Source organism: Kwoniella newhampshirensis, chromosome 13 (genome assembly GCF_039105145.1).
Source record: "Kwoniella newhampshirensis strain CBS 13917 chromosome 13, whole genome shotgun sequence".
NCBI classification, from domain to species: Eukaryota; Fungi; Basidiomycota; class Tremellomycetes; order Tremellales; family Cryptococcaceae; genus Kwoniella; species Kwoniella newhampshirensis.
In genome coordinates this window covers 241,314-265,163 of record NC_089966.1, presented here as the reverse complement: position 1 = coordinate 265,163, position 23,850 = coordinate 241,314, and the positions used below count along the sequence as shown (strand labels likewise).

At 48.6% G+C, this 23,850-nt stretch overlaps 8 protein-coding genes across 8 annotated transcripts; 4 read left to right on the top strand and 4 right to left on the bottom strand.

The window, feature by feature from the left end:
• Nucleotides 1-922: 922 nt before the first annotated feature.
• Nucleotides 923-2,418, top strand: IAR55_006079 (uncharacterized protein; the record flags this gene model as incomplete). Its single annotated transcript, XM_066949166.1, has 5 exons — nt 923-968; nt 1,028-1,082; nt 1,139-1,476; nt 1,600-1,818; nt 2,129-2,418. 5 exons carry the CDS (start codon nt 923-925, stop codon nt 2,416-2,418), a joined length of 948 nt encoding a protein of 315 aa, XP_066800174.1.
• Nucleotides 2,419-2,582: 164 nt separating this feature from the next.
• On the bottom strand, nt 2,583-5,237 carry IAR55_006078 (uncharacterized protein; the record flags this gene model as incomplete). The annotated part of the gene is made up of 7 exons (XM_066949165.1): nt 2,583-3,054; nt 3,134-3,142; nt 3,211-3,461; nt 3,567-3,690; nt 3,746-3,829; nt 3,937-4,003; nt 4,097-5,237. 7 exons carry the CDS (start codon nt 5,235-5,237, stop codon nt 2,583-2,585), a joined length of 2,148 nt encoding a protein of 715 aa, XP_066800173.1.
• Nucleotides 5,238-6,891: 1,654 nt separating this feature from the next.
• IAR55_006077 (uncharacterized protein) lies at nt 6,892-8,843 on the top strand (the record flags this gene model as incomplete). The annotated part of the gene is made up of 6 exons (XM_066949164.1): nt 6,892-7,053; nt 7,141-7,224; nt 7,294-7,505; nt 7,572-7,751; nt 7,809-8,734; nt 8,791-8,843. 6 exons carry the CDS (start codon nt 6,892-6,894, stop codon nt 8,841-8,843), a joined length of 1,617 nt encoding a protein of 538 aa, XP_066800172.1.
• A 316-nt stretch (nt 8,844-9,159) lies between these two features.
• On the bottom strand, nt 9,160-10,806 carry IAR55_006076 (ATPase GET3; the record flags this gene model as incomplete). Its single annotated transcript, XM_066949163.1, has 9 exons — nt 9,160-9,192; nt 9,286-9,579; nt 9,732-9,836; nt 9,896-10,046; nt 10,139-10,232; nt 10,326-10,464; nt 10,519-10,586; nt 10,644-10,661; nt 10,728-10,806. The coding sequence occupies 9 exons, from the start codon at nt 10,804-10,806 to the stop codon at nt 9,160-9,162; spliced, it is 981 nt and encodes a 326-aa protein (XP_066800171.1).
• A 285-nt stretch (nt 10,807-11,091) lies between these two features.
• On the top strand, nt 11,092-12,206 carry IAR55_006075 (uncharacterized protein; the record flags this gene model as incomplete). The annotated part of the gene is made up of 5 exons (XM_066949162.1): nt 11,092-11,290; nt 11,415-11,539; nt 11,613-11,620; nt 11,719-11,829; nt 11,957-12,206. The coding sequence occupies 5 exons, from the start codon at nt 11,092-11,094 to the stop codon at nt 12,204-12,206; spliced, it is 693 nt and encodes a 230-aa protein (XP_066800170.1).
• A 330-nt stretch (nt 12,207-12,536) lies between these two features.
• On the bottom strand, nt 12,537-15,751 carry IAR55_006074 (uncharacterized protein; the record flags this gene model as incomplete). The annotated part of the gene is made up of 6 exons (XM_066949161.1): nt 12,537-13,746; nt 13,798-13,963; nt 14,011-14,511; nt 14,565-14,633; nt 14,696-14,879; nt 14,936-15,751. 6 exons carry the CDS (start codon nt 15,749-15,751, stop codon nt 12,537-12,539), a joined length of 2,946 nt encoding a protein of 981 aa, XP_066800169.1.
• Nucleotides 15,752-16,903: 1,152 nt separating this feature from the next.
• Nucleotides 16,904-18,314, bottom strand: IAR55_006073 (uncharacterized protein; the record flags this gene model as incomplete). The annotated part of the gene is made up of 5 exons (XM_066949160.1): nt 16,904-17,089; nt 17,163-17,554; nt 17,610-17,782; nt 17,851-18,088; nt 18,140-18,314. The coding sequence occupies 5 exons, from the start codon at nt 18,312-18,314 to the stop codon at nt 16,904-16,906; spliced, it is 1,164 nt and encodes a 387-aa protein (XP_066800168.1).
• Nucleotides 18,315-21,095: 2,781 nt separating this feature from the next.
• IAR55_006072 (uncharacterized protein) lies at nt 21,096-22,176 on the top strand (the record flags this gene model as incomplete). The annotated part of the gene is made up of 4 exons (XM_066949159.1): nt 21,096-21,445; nt 21,510-21,781; nt 21,837-21,935; nt 21,998-22,176. 4 exons carry the CDS (start codon nt 21,096-21,098, stop codon nt 22,174-22,176), a joined length of 900 nt encoding a protein of 299 aa, XP_066800167.1.
• Nucleotides 22,177-23,850: the final 1,674 nt, after the last annotated feature.

Below are 23,850 nucleotides of genomic sequence, written 5' to 3'. Positions count from 1 at the left end.
ATACCATCTTTCCTCCAGGATATCGGGAAGACCAAGTGACAAGATGTTCGATCCTCGAAAGGACAACGATCCCATCCCTTCAGGCAGAGGACACTCCACATAATCTTTGTGGTGGATCTTGATGACGTGGTCGGTGGGCTCATCACGATCCTTAATTTCTCCACAAAAAACGATTTCTGGCAGTGAGCGGTTTGTAATATCGCCATTGATATGATTCGGTCATTGTGTCGAACAAAGGGAGAAGAGTACCGTGATCGACCGTCGTCGAGGATGTTCAACGTTATATATCTATTCTCTTACTTGCGTGATGAACTTGCCGAAAGTCTCGGCAGAGTGAAGGTCAACGGTATGATACAGGAGGGGAATAAATCACCTTGTTGAATGGCCAATTCACTGGACAGAGATTGACAACCGTTGGAAGTTAACATCCTCGTCGACGATCATGTTGATGATTTCATCGGGTACTTTTGAGAACGGAGGAAAAGAGGACATTTCGTAGTATCAGGTACTGTGAGGTGACCAGTGCTACAGAACGGTCTGCTGGTCAGAATTGGTGCAAGGATGAGGAGGTCGACGAGGTATATGGTCGAAATTCCAACTTACTCCTTGCCGGTGGCAGGTCCTAGTCGTTCCTAAAGCATGTTTCTCAATGCCCCTTTAGCAAGCTCATGAGGTCTTGAGGATATGACCGAACGTACACTAGGGGTGCAATGTGGTCAGTCCAAGTTGTCGCGTATGAGAGGAACAGCGAACGAGACGCAGGCTGAAGCAGTAACAGTGAAGCGAAACAGTGTTTTCATTCGTGGACCTGTAAAGTGGAGGTCACTCACATTGTTGAAACGTTCAATTTCCGATCTATCCGACCATTGCACTTCTTCGCCTCTGATTTCCTTAAAGTGACCTCTCGCAAGCCCTCGCAAACATGTCCGTACCCCGTCTCCTTGTCATCGGAGGTAATGGTTTCCTCGGTACGTTCTCACCTGCTGCTCCACAGTGAACTGTCGCTCGAGCTGAACCCGCCTCTCAGGCTCCGCGATCTGTCGATTGGCCGTTGGTAAAGGATGGGATGTATCAAGTATGAGGTGGGTCAAGCTCGTTCTCCACGTTAGATGTACTCACCGAGTCTCAACTTGACTAGCTCATCCGGAAAACCCTATGCGACACCAGCAGGCCACACTCCCGCCTGGGTCCCTCAAGTAAAATGGCATGCCGCCTCCGCCTTCTCTCCCGACTCCTATTCATCCCTGATCCAAGAATCCACGGCGGTTGTCCACACCCTTGGTATACTGCTCGAAGACGCAGGATACAAGCAGAGTGTGAAGTCGGGCGATGTTCTGGGTCTAGTGAAGTCTTTCGCATCGAGTTTAGGCGGTGGTGGAGGGAATGGGAATCCGCTCAAAAGTGAAAGGAATGGGAATCCGCTCAAAAGTGAAGAAGAGAGAAGGAGGGGATATGAGGGGATGAATAGGGATTCGGGTGAGTACACTTTCAGCTTGAGAAGTCTCACACTTGAGAACATCGGGACGTTCTCGCTTTGCCTTTTTCGGTCGCTTTGACATCGTAATGACGGCTAGCTGATCTGCAGATTTCACACAACAGCTCTGACAGTACTCGACACTTTGATATCCTCTCGACAAATCCGACCTTCGACATCATCAACAAACACAACGCCCTTCGTATACATTTCAGCGGCGGACGCCTTCCGACTTGTCGTCCCTAGACGGTATATAGAGACGAAACGCCAAGCCGAGCTTGGGATCCTGAGCAGGTGTGCAAGTCATCCTGACGCGGGGATCAAACCGACTTTTATACGGCCTGGTGAGTGAGATGATCGATCTTGATTCCAATCAAGCATCGTCTTTTTCGAGAATGTCCGATCTGGGTTCATGCGGTCGTTCTCCCTTTTTCATAAGATATGTCTTCTTTCTCCTTGGTTCCTTATTCAGTCTGGTTGAGTTCAGACTCGGCCGACACCGTCAACTCCTCTTCCGTTCGCTCAGAGGACCAGGGTACGGGTAGTAGATCTGAACAGAATCGCTCACCATCCCTCTCAGTCGTGGCTTTTCCTGTGTATCCCGTGCTCATGGCCGGCAGCACTGACGTCTAATACTTTTTCCCCCAACCCCAGGACTCATGTATCACCCGCATATCCGACCCCTCACCACGCTCCCCGCTTTCCTCGTCGACCTCTCCGCCAAGCTATCCTCAGCTTCTGGTCTTCCCAACCCATTCGCTTCCAGATCGGCCTTACACGGCGCTCTGGAATCGTTACGCACCTACCCGTTACATGTGGACCATGTCGCGGCGGCTGTATTGAAGTGTATCGAAGAGGGAAGAGAGGGGGTCGTGGAGGTTCCGGAGATGAGAGAATGGGCTGGTCTGGGAGGGAAGAGGAGAGTTGATATTGGATTGCAATGATGGTGAGTTTGCTCAGTACCGCCCCTCTGAATGCAGCTTGTACAACTTAGCCATCGATCAGAGAGACGACGGTTGATCGACATGGTGCATTAGGAAAGATATATTCACAACTCCATCCTACACGTTATCTTATCTCGCGCAAGCATATAGCAAGATGCAGCAGTCTACTTGCATGCCAGCTTGACCTCTGGGTGGCATTCTAAATTTGACCTCGCATCTTGCTCCTCCTTGATCTCCCTTCTCCTCGTCCTCTCCCTCGCCCCATGTACGACTCTACAGCATCCCTGATCTTGTTTTCTGCCCTTCTGGAACCTTGTCCAAGTCGCTCCTCCCCGCTTGAGAACCACTTTATATATCTTCCTCTCAACCCGTTTCTTCTGTCTCTTATAAATTCCTCGCATTTCAGCCGTCCTACGCCGATCTTCCCATTCCTTGTCTGAAAGATTTACCAGATTTTGGAGGAAGGAGCGTTCGAGTGCAGATCTATCAGATTCGAGATATGCTAGTTGGACGGAATGGGGAGAACCGGTGAAGCGAAGATGTTTGAAGTATCTTGGAGTTTCTAGTAAGGTCGGGACGGATTGGAGGACCGGATGACGTAGGACCTGTCTGAATGAGTTCAGATCTATATGACCACTGCAGAACCGTGAGACCTGATCAGCTGGCTTCCTCCGTCTAGCCCACTAGCATAGATATCTGATCCAGCAGGACTCACTATCCGATACTGGGGAATAGAAATACACGCATATCAGTTGACGAACCTCTTTGAATGGAAGCAGATCCGTCTCTCACTTGACATGCCTATCTCCCCTGCCTCCATGTTCGATGGACGAATCACTGACATGTATTCCCACCAGCCTATCTCTACCGATCTTCCCTAGTAAATCGGACAGATTTCGTCTTCCGGATGATGTGTTCAGGTCAAACTCAGAGACGTGGAGATGACACAGATCTAGGCAGATCTTGAGCTGAGGCGAAGGGAAATGGTGTAAAAGAGTGGCGAGCGAGGACAACTTGGTAAGGGAATAGGGCGAGGGATGAACCTAACGGGGAATGAAGATCAGGATAAGGCCCGGCCAAAGGAAGCACGATGAGGAATGCGGATTCCTGAGATGATGTCGGAACTATTGGGTGCACCTGGTGCTTACAGTGTTCTCCAATCCAAGGGTCACTTGCGGTACAGCATCGGTGATCTCTTTCAGATCAAGTATCAACCTCCCCATGGCTCTATTTCGATCTCGTACATCATCGCCATGTTCACCAGTACCGGAACTGGAAGCGAACCATGAGCGACAGCTTTCATTTGTAATGGTGGACCTGCACTCACTGTATCACGAGTGTTGGTATACCAAGATCTCGAGCCCACTGCATTTCGGCGATGATGCTTTCTTTCGATTTCCTCCGCATCTCTCTGCAAAGTCGATCGTCAGCCTCGAATTGTGCGTTTTCCACACGATGAATAGAGTGAAAGGTGAAGTGTAGCATATGTTAGTATCGAGAGCGAAGGGGGAAACTCACGGATCAGGACTGAGGAGATTCGTCGTATGAACCGCATGGGCCATGGACCGCTGTTGAAAAGCCTCCCCTGCGCAGACGAGATCATCTCATATCAGCGGGATATTTTTGACCCACTCTCTGGTTGAGGACGAGACGCATTGGGATCCACCATTGCACTCACCCAAGTCTCGAAACACCAGCCTGCTCTGCCAGACTACATCTTCTGGTCTGTCCTTTCGCTTCACCATACGCTTAGGATGATTGATGAACATGCTGACTCCACCTAATTCTTCGTTAAGCTTGAGGATACTTGTGAGTCTGTGAAGCGAACGAATTAGGCCCCCGTCGGTAGAGAGATGCGTTATCCAGTTGATTTTGACATAGCGGCTTGCGTCTCCGTTTTCGTTGATCAAGCTGGTGCAAGTGTCCGTGTCCTGATTTCGATATGGAGGAAAGGGGTTTGAAGGGTAGCAGGAATGGGTGGACACGTCGAGAGAGGTGGGAGCGTCCGGTTCTGATTTAGCGTTCGAAGGGCTGTCATCGTTTGATAGAGCGTGCATTGTGTCTGGCAGGAAGATCGGCTGTCGTGGAATATCCAAGAATAAAGGGCGTCTATGTCGTATTGGTGTGGGCGTGTCGCATTCATGACGAGGATCGAGGGCAAGTGTGTCTGGTTTCGTTAGCTCTATGGTAGGACAGGCAGCGACTCTGTTCGACGCCGAAGCGCGGGAAGAGGTAGGCGTAGGAGTTGCAAGGCGTCGTTTTGGTGTGCAAATGCTGAGACGGGAGAAAGGACTTTCCACTCGCTGATCCCTATCGTTCAGCTGCACACCTGCTGTCGACATGTCGTCATGCAGATCAGACTCTTCTTTCATCCTCCATTTCCTTTTTCTGGGGCTCGAGGTCGCGGTCCTAGCATATGACCCATGGGCAAGTTCATCCGGGAAGAGACCGTGGTGTACGCCAGAGTATGGAGGAGTCTTCAGATGGAATGAATCTTGGGACAATTGAGAAGCAGCAAAGTCCAACGGTGGGGGCGAGTCGGGATATCGATAAGTATAACATGTGTCGCAACTGATAGGCGACGACGGACCGAACTCGTCGATACTTGACGAAGAAGAAGTTGCGAGTGACTTATCATTGTCCAGCTCCATCAAGGATACGTTGGATCTGAATGGCGTGGAAGGAGTGCTGACAGAGTCGTGGTACTGATGTCGGATTATATCTTCCCATAGGCTGATCCAGTCAAGGCCTAATTCACCTTCTCCCGATGTTGATCCGTCATCAGACCCTCTCAGAGGCATGTCTGAGTCCTCCAGCATCGCATTGCATTGATGCCTGGATGTGGTTCTTGTGACAGGAAGGATGAGAAGAGGGAACGATCAAGAAAGAAGGATGAGAAGGAACTAAAAGTAAAGTGTGAGCAAGGAGATGAGGACTTGTAAGAAGAAAGATGAGTGATGATCGAATCTCACAAGCCTCCCTATATACAACTAGGTCGGGCAAAGATTCATTAGTACATAGTACTCATTTGGTCAGACCTTCAAGCATTAGCTACCGCTGCTCTGCCGCCCCCTCCATTAGTATCGGGATAAGACCTCAGCTCCCCCGCCTTTCCCTCTTGTATAGCATCGCGCGTCGGATATCGTGGGCTTTACAAACAGTCAGTATGAAGGCTTATGCACTTGCTCAGCGATTTGAGAGAAAAAAAAAGTGGTTGCATTAGTGATCTCAAGAGATACCTATGATCGAAAGAATTTTTTGAATTGGAAAAGGTTGGGCGTGATGGATGATGATCTTTTTGGTCGTTGACGGTTAAGGCGAGTAATGGCAGCGCGGCAGGCGGATGCATAGATCAAGGATCGAGTTGTATTCATTCGCCACACTGATTAGGAAAGTGGCTAATTGACCTATTGGGTAAGTATTTTGATTCGTCGGCGGCATTTTCGATTTCCACTGGTACGAGTTCTTCACGGACATGTGTCATGCGGGAGTTTGAAACTTCACACTCATGCAGGTTATGGGCTCCGAGCGTGTAGCATGCCTACATTCAGTGTGAAGTGACTGAGCCGTGACTCGTCGCTCGCGCCTTTGACTACCATCTACGACTGAACTATCATTCCCATCGTCCGTCGCGATATCAGTGAGAACGGAACCACCGGAGTAGCATCCGGTATCTGTGGGCAACGGATGAGATCACCAGACCTTGATATCACGGTGACCTCCCTCGTCCGACTCCTCCCCCGTCTCCGTCCAAGCGGTGTTACATGTCCATCGTGACGGTATCTATCGGCGGTTCACGGAAGGTATAAACCGGTTTCGAGAAGCCTGACCACATCATATACGATACGGTGAGAGGTGGACTACTGATGATGTGGATACTAAAGTACACCTTCTGGTCACCCGGTCAGGTTGGTACAAGCGTCGGTACGAGCGTCCGACCTTAGAATCTGTCTTCTGCCACGACATCAGGATGATCGGACCGGATAGTAGTGAGAAGTCTCAATATGTCTATTAAAGGTTGATGCCAAGACAAGCCTAAACATGGGTAAAATGCACCGTTGCACCGTCGATAAGCGGGGAATTCCGTACCGGCGGAACCGACTGTTTTCCTCTGGCTGGCCCCGTGATATGCCCCGTGACCCGTATGCTGCCCGTGGGGCTACATTCTGTGTTTCCTTCCTATTCGAGTAAATCTGAATGAGAGAACAGAATCATCCTCCTATTACCGATGGGATGCGTCAGATTAACGCGAGTGCAGTAGTAGTAGTATCACGGGCGTCACTTCCTGTACCTGGCAATACCCCGATTCAATCAGTTATAGTATCTGTCTCACACCCATTCCTCTTCTCTCTCTCTCGATCTCTGATCAATCTGTCCTCGTTCATCTCACACACAGTACATCATCTTCACCCGTGTATCTACCTCATCAGACTGGCCTGACACCACAACAACACAGTCAGTCTGTTGACCAAGATGTCGACACCATACTTCGAGGAAAAGCAATCCGTCGAACATATCGAAGCAGGTGACCATGCCAAAGGTACCGGCGCGCATCATACCCAGAACGAGATCCGACATGGTGACAGAGCACTCCAGCTGCTCGGTGATGAGCGTGTCGAGCTGACTGAGGAGGATGTGAGTCAGAAGTGATCCGTTTTTGCTCATGACTGGCAACTTTAGTGGGGACCACAAGGCTGACGCTATGATACCTACTGACGTTAGAATGTCCGGATCAGGAGAATGACCGATAAACACATCTTGTCGTTATTGGTTTGGGTCTATTTCCTGCAGATCCTTGATAAAACCGTGAGTGGAGATTCACCTTCTGAGCATAGCTGTACGAAGAGCCTAACGATGGCCTGCTTTCCCGCTTAGATATTGGGTTATGCAAATACGTTCGGAATGTCAAAGGACACCCATCTCGTCGGTAATCAGTACTCTGTCCTTGGTTCAGTCAACGCCATCGTACAACTGGCTTGGCAGCCGTTCTCCTCCTATCTTCTGGTCAAGGTCCCCGCTAGATACCTCATGCCCGTCATGGTCTTCTGCTGGGGTGCCGCGCAAGGCTGCATGGCCGCTGCCCATTCGTGAGTCACATTCGCACCGCCAGTCAGGTCTCGCGAAACATGAGGACTGATACCTCACCTCGATAGTTTCCCCGGTTTGATGGTCTGCCGAGCGTTACTTGGTCTCTTCGAGGCAGGTTGCTTGCCTCTTTTCTCTTTGCTTACCGCGCAATGGTACCGACGATCAGAACAACCAGTCCGCGTGGCTGCCTGGTACAGTACGAACGGTCTGGCCACCATTTTCGCCGCTCTCATTTCGTTCGGACTGTGAGTTTCAAGCCACTTGTTTCATCGATACTGGCTGACTGAAAAATCATCCCACAGAGGCCACGTCCAATCCGAGCACATCAAACCCTGGCAGCTCATCTTCATGGTCTGCGGTATCATAACCTGTCTTACCGCTCCGGTCGTATATTTCTTCATCGATTCCGATGTTGCGTCCGCGCGGTTCTTCACGGACGAGGACAAGGCGAAGGGTATCGAGCGTTTGAGAGCCAATCAAACTGGTACTGGCTCGAACGATTTCAAATGGTCACACGTATGGGAGTTGCTGTACGATGTCAAGACATATCTTTACGTTGCGATGACACTTTTGCTCAACGTCGGTGCATCCGTCACAACGTACTTTGGTCCCACTCTCATTGGCCTTTTCGGATTCGACAAGTACACAACCTCGTTGCTCAACATGCCCTTTGGCTTCCTGCAGTTCATGGCCATCCTCGCTGGGTGCTACGTCGCCACCAAGTTCAGGATCAAGTCAGCCGTGCTTGCCGTTTTTGTCCTGCCCGTCATCATCGGTCTCGTCTTGCTGTATGTCGAAGAAACGTCCAGCAACTTCAAACAAGCGCCCGCCCTCGTCGGTTATTACCTTCTCGCCTTCCTCTATGGTGGTAATCCAATCATCGTCTCTTGGATGGTGGCCAACACTGCCGGACAGACCAAGAAGGCTCTCATCATGTCGGCTTACAATGGTGGTTCATCAGCAGGAAATATTATCGGTCCCTTGTTGTTCCAGGCAAAGGACAGACCTCATTACGTTCCTGGTATCAAAGCTGTCCTCGGTATCTTCTGCGCGCTCATGGCTGTCGTCGGTCTTCAAACCATTGTCCTCTTTCTCCTCAACAAGCAACGACAGAGTCAACGTGTTGCTCACGGCAAGCCAAAATTCATCAATGACACTTCCATGTCGGCGAAATATCAAGCGTACGGCGCCGACGGGGACTCAACCGGTGTCCGACTGGGTCAAAATGGTGAGTTTCATCGCCTACCACAAGCAAACATATCACTGACGTCAAAGTCACCTCAGCCCTTCTGGACATGACCGATTACAAGAACGATGAGTTTGTGTATGTATACTAAGGGAATCTGTCTGGGTTTTCGGTCTTGTAATTATAGTGAACAAGGAAGAACTGGAAGTCTGTAACAGGTTGCTGTGGGAATGATCAGGTTGCCGAAATGATCAAGCGTGTACAGTATAGGGGCATCGGTCATCATCGTAACCGCGCGAGTATTTTATCAATCAATGTGATTACATCTTGACTTTACTAGTCCTTCATCGAGTTGCCTGGACCAAGGAATACAATGTCAGAAGAATCAGAACGGTGTTGTCAGTCCGGAGTTCCACCAATCGTAGCAACCCGGCAAGATCAGATACACGATTGCATCTACCTCGTATCTACTGAGGTGGGACGTAAGGTTTCACGAGCATCTAACAGAAAATGTCAGCTTCATACCTTCACAAGACATATCGTAAAGCGCAAAGGGTATTTGTTATGGTACGAAACCAGTCGACAACGCTCACCTTACTAAACTCTTTGATCTTATCAACACCTCTGACTTCCTCTGTCAAAAGCGGTAACTTGACAATATGGAATTCGTCCTCATAGAGATCATAAGCCTCCTTCAAATACTTGTGTTGCATCTTGGCTCTGACAGAACATTGTTCGCAGTTGTCCGTAGGTTTCGGGAAGAGTAATTGGTTGACTACGATGTTGTGAGTGTCGATCTCGTATGATGTGAGTTCTTGGATCAGTCGTTCGGTCTCGTAGAGCGATAGGAACTCGGAGATGCAGACGCAGACAAAAGTCGTCTTCTCCTGCGGCCAAGAAAAAACCAATGTCAGTGATTGCGACGAAAAGTCCCCACGCTTGTGAAATCAGGGCGTGAGTGTGATCGATACCTAACCCCTGATGGCGAGCGGGTTTGAATGGAAAGGGATGAGTGAGACACCCAAGAAGCAATACTCACTGGATCCTTGAACTGCGTGTTCACCTCGGTGATCACCTCTCTCATCGCTTCCAGTTTCGCAAACATATCTTCTTGCGGCCCACCACCTCCAAACATACTTTGCATCTATCCCAGAGGAACAATGTCAGTGTCTTCTCTCTGGGACTCGGAGCGGGGTAGCGTACCTGCTGCAACATGGGACCGAACCGTCCGCTGAGGGTACTGAGCTTTCCTAGAGCCTTTTCGAGAACAGAGGGGAACGAAAGGAATCGGAGCGTGTGACCGGTAGGAGCGGTATCGAATACAATGACGGAGAATTCCATCGATTTGACGTGTCTACGCGGTCAGTAGGGATTGTCAACAACAATGACAGATAAATCGGTACTAGAGGTAGAGACACATGAGAGCCGTCGTGGGGAAAGACTCACTTCATGATTTCTGCGAAACCCATCGCTTCATCCACACCTGGAATGGCAAATGCCAGATCCTGCATCATCCCTCCCATACCACCGCTTTGGTCCGCTATCACCATGTTCAAACCCAGTATCAGCAATCTCCAACTGTTCTACATAGCACGCATCTCATCTGATACATGATCAAGGCAACCGGACTCACAAGATTCTATCATCTCTTGCAGACTGCCATTGGGATCAATCTCCATTGCGAAGAGATTATCGAACCCATTCACTTTGGTAGCGTCTTTTCCGAACTTTTGCGAGAATGCATCGGACAAGTTATGAGCTGGATCGGTGGACTACGGAGCATGTCATTCTAGGGAATGCTTTTCACAGATTGATGCAGAACGCACGATGAGAAGAACGGATTCTCGACAAGCTGCAAGCTGAACGGCGAGAGAACACGAGGTTGTTGTTTTTCCTAGTGAGAGCCAGTTCAGCTCATCGACCACGTCCGTCTCGACAACGAAGAGCTTACCGACACCACCCTTTCCACCTGTTGAGGTAGCACGTCAGCGCTCCCTCCTGTCAAGGGATAGAATGTCTGACAACGGTGACTCACCACAGAAGATCCACTTCAAGCTCTTTTGATCGAGCACATTCTGCAACGTAGCAGGTAAAGGCTCGAAGTCGTCTGCCATCGTGAGTACAGCGAGTCAGTCTAACGGCTCGGTCGAAGAAAGAGGGAGAAGTAGATGATGGAGAGCAGATTAGGGAGCTACCAACAAGTCATCAACGAGTCCTCCTCCACTCACTCGTATCGTGTTTCGCTCGAACGGGACCAAAAAACCGAGTGGCACCAGGTGCAAGTTACATGGATCCATTCCAGTCAACAACAGTAACAACAACATCATCAACAACAACATCGTAGGCATCGAGATCAGCGTTGCTTGCTCGGAGACAGAACGATACCTCGGACCAGCAAGATGTCCTCAGTCTTACCTGATGGGTATTACTACTTTTTCTGGTTCCTCGAGCCAGCACTCACCATCGCTGGTGGGATATCCGCGATATTCGATCCAAAAGGATTCGGAGGGAATCTGCTGCCTGGACATATCGAACGTGCCACCAAAGACATTGGAACGACTTCCAGGGGTCAGATGATAGTGTGTGAGCTGGGTTCTTGTGAGTAATACGAGATGCTGCCTCCCTCACCCTCTTCCCGACCCATCGCGTTTGCGCCAACAGCAGTAACATCGGAATGAACCGTTGTGGGCGTCGAAGAGAGCTAAAACTGTCGACGAAACAGGTTTTGTACTTCTCGCTCTGATCTCATTATCGCTGTTCTATCTGTTCAAACACCATCTCGAACACCAACCAGCTATACAGGAGACAATGATCAGGGGTTTGCTCGTACCTCTAGCCATTGCAGATGTGAGTGTTTCATTCCAAGTCCTGATGTTGTGAGGTGAAATGAATTGACGGGCGTCCATGTTCGATCTCATAGCTGTTACAGTACGTCCAACGTCTCGCAAACACCTCAATTTACACGAACGGCTTCCACGATACAATGGTAGAGTGCTGATCGTGTATTTGTGTTATACCGTGAACAGCATCGCGGTCACTCTACTTCCTTTACCCATATCTCATCTGAAATCACCATCTCAATGGACTCACATCTTGCATTGCACAGTTTGGATAACTCTCACTCTCTTCGTCGTCAGGTAAGTCTAGGTTCCCGACACTTCATCGACCTTTCGACTTGCGTCTTAACATCTCTGTTATGATCTGGTCAAACCTTACGAGAAAACACCATTGACCACCTGGCTGATCTCTCCGCGGGTCTAACAGGATCTCATGGCTTTTGGGTATCGGTAGAAAGACATGCGATAAACCCGCTTCCATCTCCCGGGAGTCCTCCACGAGAATCACAACTCAAGCTCAGACACAAAGACCGATACCTCTTCCTACGTCACAATCTCAAATTCAAGTAGAACAGCTCATCACCGACACTTTATCCGATGAAAGACCGGAAGAAGAGGTGAAACCCTTACCTAAGAAACGAGGAAGACCGAGGAAAACTCCTGTCGCGGACAATTGAGCTCATGGACAGGCGAGAAGGGAGACGCGCGATGATGGACACGAGTTCGTGTCACACGCGTTCGAACTACCTAGGGACGCTATACTTCAACCGTCATCCGTCATAAAAGACCAGAATGTCCTCTTTCAACCGCTCTAGTAGATCGAAGAGAGTATTTCGTTCATTACAGCGACGATCATCGCACACAGGTGCATTTCTCGCTCCAAGTTTCACATACTACAATGTATTGTCCATGTGATTTGCTCGTAACAATGCTCAAAGAAAACCAGAAAATAAAATATGCTGTGTTCCCCAGTCGATCTCAATATCCTCCCTTCTTGGCATGACCTCTTACAAAGCAGTCCCCGACGTATGCTGCTCCGCCAGATCTCCCGGTTCCTCAACCACCCCTTCGCCCAAAATCACACCTCCGGTTCTGCCAGGGCTCAATCCCCTCCTTCCCACATCCTCTCCCCCTTCTCGTGTCATGCTGGACCCTCTCCTTCCTTGTCCTTGACCTTGTGTGAGTCCCGACCGCCCTCGTCCTGGCACGGGCGGTACCGAAAAGTAGTCACTCGTTCGGATGTCGTACATGGGAGAAGCGTCCGGTCGCATAGTGGAAGATCGACTGGCAGAAGGGAACGGCCCGTCCATCGCCATCGACTGCGACCGCGAGCTTCGTGATGTCGGCTTCTGCTGAGGTGTCGTCGTTGGGTACTGATAGGTTGCAGAGGTAAGGTTGAAAGTTTCAGACTCCGCAGAGGTAGGCTGTCCTTCGCTACCCGGACCTGAAAGGATCCGGCGGCTCGCAATGGGCGAGCGATCTCGGCGAGGTGGAATTTTAGGGTCGGCCAGGTCGACCAAAGGAATGCCCGCTTCTTCCTCTTCCACAATTCTTTCTCTTGCCAATGATGAGCCCCGAGACGACCGCCAGTCCCCTCCACGAGTTTGTCGTCCCTCATCTTCCTCCTCAACCACTTCGGGCATATAGCCCAGCCTGATTGAATCGCCTCCTTCTGTCGTGCTCAGCCACGAGTCTCCCTCAAAGTCCGAATAACCTTCCACCATACTTTTCTGTCTTGAGGTCTCAGAATGCTTCTTGCTTCTCAAAGTGGAAGTACTGGCATCTGATTTGAGAGCCGCCGCTCCATTCGGGCGTACCGGTGCACTTTTGTATTCGACGACACCACCGGCACCGAACTTTCGTCGAAGCCAAAACCACCACGCACAGAACGCTGCAGCTGCCAACACGAAGAAGCCCACGACACTGCAGGCGGCGATCACTGCAGTGGAAGCGACCTTCCTGCCCGTCGCAGCTGCCGCACTGGAAGATTGAGGGTTCTGGCCCGTTGGAGTTGTGCCGCCATAGGTGGACTGATGCGATGACGACACCGTACTGAGGGACTGATGCAGAGTTCGAACGGCATAGAAGTCTTGAGAGGCGACAGATGCGTTGGTGAGGGGTATCAAACCAACTGTCGGCTGCCAGTTGGAGGCTCTTGACACATCGGGATATTGAAATATCGCGTAAACGTTCTTCAGGAAAGAGCTTCCCAAAATGCTGCACGTCATGTTAGCATATGATCCCACTGTGTCTGCGAACTGCGCTCACAAATCCCCCGCATCGCCGAGATTGCTAGAATATTGTATCATGCCAATGCAAGTGGATTGACTGCCATCTGAAGGGTCGACATAACTCATATCCAATGGATGGACCGGTACATCCTGACCGTCGAATTTGAAAGTGATTGCCATTTGTTGTGTACAGGGCATTCGATCTGCAAGCTTATTAGCCAAAGCCCTTGCGAAGAGATTCGTTACTCACAGAGACCATCCGAGCTCATACCAACGCCCATGGCAGAATAGATAGCATCTGCGTACGGTCGATGTCCAACCAGTATTTGGACGCCTCCCGAATCTAACACGGCCAGTGGACTACTCTTCGAGGCATAGACCTTGCTTGGACCAAGCGGAACAATTTTCGAAGTCGGACCCGCGCCTTGCTGTGCGTTGTCCCATGTAGTTACACTGACACTCTGCATTTGTATCCGCCAATGAAGGTAGCCTGTAGCTCCGAGCTGGGGCTGGGCGATGATCGGCATGTAGTCAGGTGAGCAGGGCGAAGGACAGTAAGATGATGAGATAGCGCCGATACCGAAAGTAGAAGAAGTTCGCACATCCTCGCGACGGGCGAGGGAAAGACTAAAAAGCCTTTGCGAAGGAGCAGAAGCTCCAGCGCCAAACAAGTTGTCAAGGAAGGTCGCTCCGTCTGGATCGGAACCGGTGGTACCTCCAATCGTCGAAAAAATCGTAGAGGCAGCCGGTACTACATCATTTTCGTCAAAGGAGCGCAGAGGGGAAGGTGGGCGACAAACTCACGAGCTAGACCAAGGACACCAGTGAAGTTTCCCTGTTGCAGATCCTCGTTCTCAACCGTACTGGCAGCGACTGTGATGATTTGTACTCATTAACATCGGCGTTTCGACGTATCATGAAAGCGTACGACTCACTGAACGCTTGGAAGCCTATCCCGAAATCTCCCAGAGCAACCTCCTCCCAATAGATTTCGCCTCCAATAGCGCCTGATTGGTATGTTATGTTTGTTGCAACCCCGGAATCAAGTGACTGTGATGGATCGAAGAGGGACAAGGCAGATTCGCATACCTGCGAGGTGCATTGAATTGTTGCCAGCCACTGAAGGGAGGCGTCAGCTCTCAGCTATACATTGCATCTGATTACCTATGCCTCACCATGTCAGACGATCCTAGATCCACTTGTAGGTTCACTGCCTGGGGATCGCCACCATCCCACTTAGAAGGCCGCCGTTTTGCTTTCCGCTTCCGCTTGTCTGATCCATTGACCGCGTTGTGTCCGAACGCCATCTGCACACTATATACTGCTTCGGTCTCGCTATCGCCGCCAAGTGTGAGATTTAATATCACTCCAGGCACGTATACCGATTGTGTGGGTTGAGGTGCAGAGGCAGTCGGGGAGCGTGTATGTGACGGCGTGTAAGACCATAGTGATGTGAATGAGGTTGACCGCGAAGACGTGGACGATGAACTCGAACTCCATGTATCTGAGGTAATGGATTGGGTATCGTATGTCTGTGTAACATTGTAGGGAAAGGTTGTGTACGGTTCTGAGGTGTTGTGAGGCGTATATGATGACTGTGTGAAAGTAGGCCCCGCGAAGAGAGGACTGGTCGAGGCTGATGTGGATGTCGCATACGTTGCACCGGTACCGCCAGCGGAGGTCGACGATCCTTGTCCCAAGGGCGTTGTAGGTAAAGCTTGACCGGTTCCTGGAAGATCCTGTCTCTCCACCATTGTCCTAAATTTTGCCGCTTTGCTCATTCGCAACGGCCGCTGCGGTGAGATTGCAGGTGAAGGAGCCGGCTGCTCTGCTTTCAGGCGAGAGTAGAGCATGGGACATTGTGATCCTAGTAGACAAGGCCGATCGTTTCTCGGACGTCTAGCTGGTGTCGCAAGGCCTGATGATGGAGACGCGATGTGAGGTCGCGAGCTAGGTCCAGCTATCGGCTGATCATCAAGAGCGTGACTCATGATGCTTCTGAGATTAGAAATGGGGTGAGAGTAAGCGAAAGTTGGAAGGGGAGAGTGGACCGTTCGATGCAAAGAAGGACAACACAAACATGCGTGATGAGGGAAGAGACGATGGTCAGATGACACTGTTGGTCAGAATCGCAATCGACATATAGATCGCGACAGCCGATGATGTGGATGAGAGAGGTGGAAAAAGGGGTGCTGTTGTGTTTATGTTCCATTCGACTTACCCGTTCTCCTGTTGCCGCTCAGTCTGGCCGCTCTCCTCGAAACTTTCACCCCCTCTTCCGACGAGAACGATCCTCTTCAAAGCTACGCGAGGGAATTACAACCAACAATGTCCCATGGAGCGAGATGTATGTCGAACGAAAGGGCGCTGACAGCGGAGATGATCTTTGTGTCAACGGTAAAGGCGAATTCGCAGGTGAAAGAGACGATTCGATACAGTGTTGACCGAGCAGAATTATGATCGACGCGAAGCCTTTTAATTGTTACGCATGTGATCGAAGACGGATGGGCTTCAGACACGGAGGAGTGAATGCGAGAGAGTGAGAGAAGCAAGAAGTGCAATGCCAAGGTCTATTGTACGTTTATGCAACCGTCGATGAGTAATAAAGAGAGGCAGAGAGAGAGAGAGAGAGAGAGATGGAATATGAATATCACCCAAGTGTTGTCAACTTGCATGAACGGCGTATCCCATAAGAAAAAAGGGAAAAGATGGGAGAAGACCCTTGCCACTTATTCTCCCTGCTTTGGGCAAGGTATAACGCATTCGTTGATCCTGTCTTCAACAATACCATTTGCCTGCCTCTTGACTCCCAGCACTTCATGGGCGTTTGCAGTCCAGTGCTCGTGATGCGAAGAGGTAGAATATACATGAATTATCTGTTGTTGTCTTTATGCATCTCATAGCAACCCGTACCTCACCTCTCTCGCTGTCCTGCTCGCCTTAGGGTGAACGGAGATTTTCCACCGGGGCTCCCCTGCGCTGTGGGCGTCGCTCAGGGTCAACGAGCGGGAGGCGTCGAGGAAAGCAAAGGCGATGCACGGAGTCTTATGAACAAGTCGAGGCAGGAATATGACATGTGCAGCTGCAATACCGCCTCAAACATCATGCGGGGATTGCGTCGCATGAAGCGGGTCAGCTTACGGTCAAGAACCCTCCACTGCATATTTTGGCCGTGACCATATCATTGGCCATAGGTGAAATTTCTTTTCTTCCGCTTTCTTGGCTGGTACCACTTTCTGTCGTTCCCCACCACACATTGCTACAAAGAATGAACCTTTTCCACCGGCCTTCTTCCACTGATAATACCGCCACCAGACCCACAATACGAACTTTGAACCATAACAATGGGTGTCCAGTTATCAGCAAAAGTCAAAGTGTAATTACTGTTTACAGTGTACTCACCAGTCCAGCAAGTCCACCAAGGATACCTCCAATCACTGCACCAGCAGAGTCACCCCCATGCTTGCCAGAATATCCATTCCCATCACCCTTTCCAAAGTCTGCACTTGCCTTTGGTCCACTGGCACTAGCTGTCTGAGAACTCTCACCCTTTCCATCCCTTGTTGGTTGCACCGCAACAATATAGTCCAAAGCGAACAACTTGCCATCATTCTGATTCTTAATCTGGATTTCATGCTGAGAGGATGGATCAAGGTGTGTTGTGAAGAACAAAAGGGTGTTGTAGGTCTCTACTGTTGTTGAAGCATTGTAAGTACCAATTGTTGAAGAATCAATGCTGATCTGGAAAGAACCAAACTCTGGTCCAGTCATTCCAAATACATATAATGCAGAACCTTTGTTGTGGTGGCTCAGCGACCTCTTGAGAAGTTACAAATGTGTTTTACATACCATTAAATATGAGTGAAGCTGCTGCACCTGCACTTGATGTATAGCTGATTGTGTCCTTATAGAATGAGCCTTTCTTGATTGCAGGGACAGAAGATTGTATATTCGAAGTTGATTGGAAACCAGAGTATGTGATTTTGGATGAAGCATCATCCAGTGTTGAATTCACTCCTGCTCTACAGGCTCAATCCAGTCAGTTTTCACCTCCAATGCTATATGTTTTTCATTTGTTGCTAGAACGCACCCTGATGCAACAACTTGAGTCTCTAGCTTGACTCCTACAAGTTCAAAAGATTCTTTATCTGAGCTTGAGCTTGAACAAGTCTCACAGCTACATTCTAGTCTGGCAGAATGGTGACCAAAGTCTGCTTGAAGGCTTGCTGCCCCACTGGTAGCTGAACCTGAGTTTAATGACCCGTCTAACCCTACTTGTACTTTGTAAGAAGAAGAAGAAGAAGACCAAACAAAGAGCAAGTTTGAGACTGGTTTGAAGTCATGAGTGTTGCGTCTGGTGCTTTCAAATGCTCACTGACAATATATTGAATCAAGCTGAACAGCAAAGGTTCCTGATCCACTGCACTTACTCACTCCCTGTTCTTCTTGGAACCAAGCTTGACCAGGCTCTCCATTCCTGTTTGGTGAATAATCAAGGAGAGGGGAGCTTGCACTGATCCAGACTGCCACATCTAAGAAGCTTGACTCTCCCATCCTATATACTTTGTGGCTTGCATCAACAGCCACAGCATATGCTTGCCTTGAGATGGGACAAGCAAGGAAGGTTGCACCAGATTTTAGATGTCTTACCCTTTGACAAGACTTTTGAAATGTCAATTATGATATAGGACCCACAAAGTGTGAAGACATTCCTTACATCCTGGCCTTTCATGACAACAATCAAAGGATGTCTGACCATACCAGACAGTCATACAGCAAGGATATGGCTGTTGAGACTCACCCCTGCATCTCCATACCCCTCAAAATCAAAGGATCTGTAGCTTCAAACCTGTTTTGTGTAGCCCTTTTAACTTCATTGGTTACTACACAAGCAGCAAGGTATATAAGGCACTCCAGGAGTGCAAGCTTTCAGCAACCAGATGCAGAGTCAATCAACACAATCAATCATATAACTCGATTATCCTGTCTTGAAGGCAAAGTATAGCAGAGCTGATACAACCTCATTATAGCCTATACAAGTGAGTCAGGATGCAACAGTTGTTGTGGTAATCTGCTAATGACCAAACATCTGCCATCAGCATGCTTGTCTACACTGCTGCTGGACCAGTGATGTCCTCTTACCCTTCCTACTACTACAACAATCTATATGGGGGGCTCTACAATAGCTGGGGTAGGTGGGGTGTTGGTCCCAGCTATGGGACTGGATGGGGAAATGGATGGTATGGTTCATACAATTACATGTCTGGGACATATTGGTGAAGCAGGGATATGAGTTGAAGATAGTTTATCTGGGCGATTGGACCTTGTGATGGAGAGAACCAAGTTTGACCAATGTAAACGCCCTACAGGGCAATGTTGATTGTTATGCATGTTGTCATCTGACATGAAAATGAATTCCATTATGGTGTAGCGCTCCTCCACACTGTAGTATGTACAAGTTGGGAGGTGTTACAATCCATGCTCGATTGACCCTACATCAATCTGAGACGGATGGAAAGCAACGGTTTACAAGCTTGAGACATATATATTGATAGCAATGATATACCTCATGAGTTTTATGATAGGGCCGACAGTGATATATAGCTCAGATAGATCTGGTGAGCTATTATGGTTGAAGTATTTGGGATTGATAATGATACAATAAAGGTGTAAGGCAAGGCAAGGTAAAGTAAAACAAAGTGAAGTAGAGTCAAGTAAAGTAAAGATAATTTGATCCATGGGAGAAAAATTTTGGACCCCGTCCTTCTAGGAGGGGGGTATTTATACCTCTTCCTGGATCCTAATCGCCACCCAAATCCTGGTCTGTCATACAATGTATAACTACGTCGTATAAATACATTGTTTTCGGCTGGCTTACATAATGTCAAGATGTTGTGACCTGAGTCATAACAGGAGGACTAGCTAGGAGAAGGAATTGATACTATCATAGGAGAGTCAGACAAGGCTCAGACAGTCGCTATTTTGAGAGGATTGGGCAAGGCTAGGAAGATTAACCTTGCCGTTGTGACAAAAGGATTACTCCGATGTTGGCAAGACTTGGGCTAAATTGTATTCTAACTGAGGGTTCACTGATGAGAACAGCCAAGTACGTGTCGGTCAATGTATCAAGGTTATTCAAGATGATGATATTCAAAGGCACTACGATAGGACAAAAATCTAGGATCGATGGGGAACTCTTTTCTCCTTCCACTACGTTCATGTATATATCCATTTCTTCGTCCAAGTTCGCTAAACCTTGCATGCGTAATGACATATTCGCCGGATGTAGAAAGAAACCTCGAGTGGCTGAACAATTTGTGTATTTGCCATATGTGGTGAATAGGGTTGATAAGTTGGCGACGTTTTGGTTCCTCCTCTGATGAATGCTGTTTTGTCTGAATGTTTGTCAAACTTCTGGGAACTTTGTCAGGAGTTGACCTTACTGGTATACTATCGTGACCACAACCCACCCTTCCCAATGGCATCAAAATCCACCTGCAAGGGTGCAGCTTACCTTCCAATAGCTTTTGCTTCATCAGTTTGTGCATACCCTCCTGCAATTTTCAGCCGGCATGACCCCATCCCCACTGCTCTGCTTATCCCCTTCATGATTTTGGTTTTGGCCCAACTCCCCTGGGTGGCTGGCCATCTCTGACTCCACTTGTACACACTTATGGTCAGCCCATGTTTTATAGATATCAAGGTTCTGCTTCAGTTTTGGTAAGGCTGAAGTGCCTTATGCTGCTCTTCCTGGTGGACCACTGCGGGGATATCCTACATGCATGAGTGAACAGCTGCTACAAGGGTGGTGATAGGAGTCCCATTTATGTTTTAGCCTCAGCAATGTTGTTCTTGCATGCACTAGCCACCAGTTATTATGGTCTCAGCCGGTCTGTCTGCTTCCCTTCATTGTGGTGTATTTTGCCCCCACCTGTTATCCTTTGTGGCTCACTGAATTGCTGCCACAATACCCTGTCTTTGGCAATCCTGCCCACTCACTTCAATCACGTATCCTGTCAATGTCTTATACACCTGTTTCACTTTGAGATTCTGTGAAGATGGATGAGCAAGCAGACCAGATCTTTCCTGGAAGTTCTCCAAGGTCAGTGCCTTGACCGCCTATTGCCCATTCCACCTAGCAACTGACACTCTGCCTTACAAAGCTTCCCACAGGATGACCTAGAGCCTTTGTCTAAATCAGATTCAGTGCAGGACTCTGCCAGCTTACTTGAGCCATTGCCAGACCGCCAGGCTGATAACTTTCAAGAGCCACCTCAACCAGCACAAAAAGGGACTGCTCTACTACTCACAGCTGAAGCCATTGATTCGGCTCACATGGCTGTGAAAGGCAATGAACAAGCCAAACAATCATTAGCACCAATAACCAAGCCTCCAAGCCAAAATAATCAACAGTTGGCTCCACCACCTATCTCAAACTATGATCATTGGATTCCAGGAGAGGTGCCGTATCAAGTTGAAGAATCTGCTCAATATGCTCAGCCTCCGTCAGTCTATCAGCCTTTGCAAGCTCAAGCACCAGACTGGTCTGGCTCTCACAATGTGCATCCCCCTTTTAGTCCCCCAGTCCCTCCCCATCATCACAACCCTCCATGCAATAGACCTCAAGCATATCACAATCACTATACACAGAATAGACAATGGTCCATGAAAAAACATAAATCAGGGTATGGTTTTATCTCTCTGGAAGTTAGACCAAAACCACTACTGAAGCATGTGCCTTCTGCACAGACCTCAAATTCAAGTGATCAGGCAAGGACAGACAAATGAGGGTGGCTCTCGGGTTGCGGACTCAATGCAGATGATGATGATGAACTCCATGATGATGCAACAGATGCAGGCACAGCAAATGCAAGCCGCTCAGATGGCTGCCCTGACTCAGCAGACAATGCAAATGCAGCTTGGTGGTCAGAATCTGAACCAAAACCCACATCTGGACCAAGTTCAGAGTCATGCTAAAAGGGATAGAAAGAGGAAGTCAGGAGGATCAGTCAACATCAGAAGTTAGTGATTCTCATCTAGGACACCCTGATGTTGTACTGATGACAGTGGATATAGCTGTCAGGCAGAGACCAAAGGGTAGGAAATCTAGAAGTCCACTAGAGCAAGGCGCACCATTACCACTGCCACAAGTAGTCAATGCACCACCACCTATGGGTGAGCACTATAAGTTCTCATCTTCCCACACACATCCACTGGCTGATAGAGATATCTCAAAGTGATTGAGCCCCCTCCTGGGGGTACTGTTGAGTTGTTGGCTGCAGACAACTGGCAGGAAGCAACCATCATTCTTTGTTTTGCTGCTGTGGGACTCATATATCTTATATGTTCAAGGGGAGGTGGAGGTGAAGATGACAAAAAGGCCGGCAATGATATATCAAAGAGACACTTGTCTTGACCAGTAAGCAGAAGTGATCTTCATCCCAGAGGATCAAGATGTTTTAGTTAGAACACATCTAATTTTGATTTTAGGGGATTAGGACCAACAGCAACCACTTGCATGGTGTCTGGAAAGCTGTCATACTACATCATATACATAAATACATATATGCATATATGCATGACATATCTGTCATGATGGCCATTCTGCCACGACCACGAATAAGCCATCATTACGTAAACCCTCTCAATCTCTTTGACATCTTTGAGATCTTCGAGCACAACTCGATATACTCACCGAAGACCAAGCTAAAGGACGCTGCAGGTGAACGATAGAAACAGAAGGGGAGGAAGTTGATCGATGTTCTACGCATCCTGGCGGATGGGTTAGTGGAGATATATATACATAGTCTTAGTCCTCGTTGTTCTAGTCTTTCTCTAGCGATTTCTCGATTGAAAGTCATACCTAGTACCCTGCTCATCGTTCAACGATATCACTGTGGTACCTCAGTCTATCTAGAACTGCTACAAGCCCTTCTAGATATCCGTGTCAAGTTCCTCGCTATATTTGCTATCCTCGTTATCCTCGTTATCCTCGTTATCCTCGTTATCCTCGTTATCCTCGTTATCCTCGTTATCCTCGTTTCCTCATATCATACTGTCTCATTGTTTGATAGGGCTCATTGACTGAGGCCACATTGACCATTGTGACAGATGGTCACAATATGGCAAAGTAGCCTGACCAATTGATTCCGGATGATCATATCCCTAAATTTGCCAAACATTGGGAAATGACACACCTCAAAACATGAAAGCTTGACGAACTTTGGAGAACATAGGAACAAGAACATGGATATCTAGTGCAGGCAGATAAAACTAACTGGTACTCCGTCAATTCTAGTTTGTTGTCTACCCGTAGTACCTGTGTCCTCTGCATAAGATTACACCGACCAACACGTACTTGGTATCGCGGGGCTACACCGACCAACGGAAATGTCCGTCGTTCAGCATACAAGGTAAACAATGAGGAGCCTACTATCGTTGATATGCTCCCGACTTGGGACAAGATACGCGATGTTGGTGAGACTTGGGCTAAATCGTGTTCTAACTTGAGGGTTCTCTATCGGGAACAGCCAAGTAAGTGTTGGTCGATGTATCAAGGTTGTTCAAGATGATAATATTCAAAGGCACTACGATAGGACAAAAATCTAGAATCGATGGGGAACTCTTTTCTCCTTCCACTACGTTCATGTATATATGCCTTCCTTTGCACAAGTTCGTCAAACCTTGCATGTGTAGCGACATTTTCGCTGGATATAGAAAGAAACCTCGAGTGGCTGAACAATTTGTGTATTTACCGTATGTGGTGAATAGGGTTGATAAGTTTGCCGACGTTTCGGTTCTTTCTCCGATGAATGCCGTTTTGTTCAATTGTTTGTCAAACTCCTGGGAACTTTGTCGGGAGTTTGCCTTACTGGTATGCAATCGTGACACTTGTGTCACGATGGTCAATGTGGCCTCAGTCAATGAGCCCTATCACACAACGAGACAGTATACTATGAGGAAACGACGATAACGAGGATAACGAGGATAACGAGGATAGCGAGGATGGCGAGGAACTTGACGCGGATATCTAGAAGGGCTCGTAGTAGTTCTAGATAGACTGAGGTACCACAGTGATATCGTTGAACGA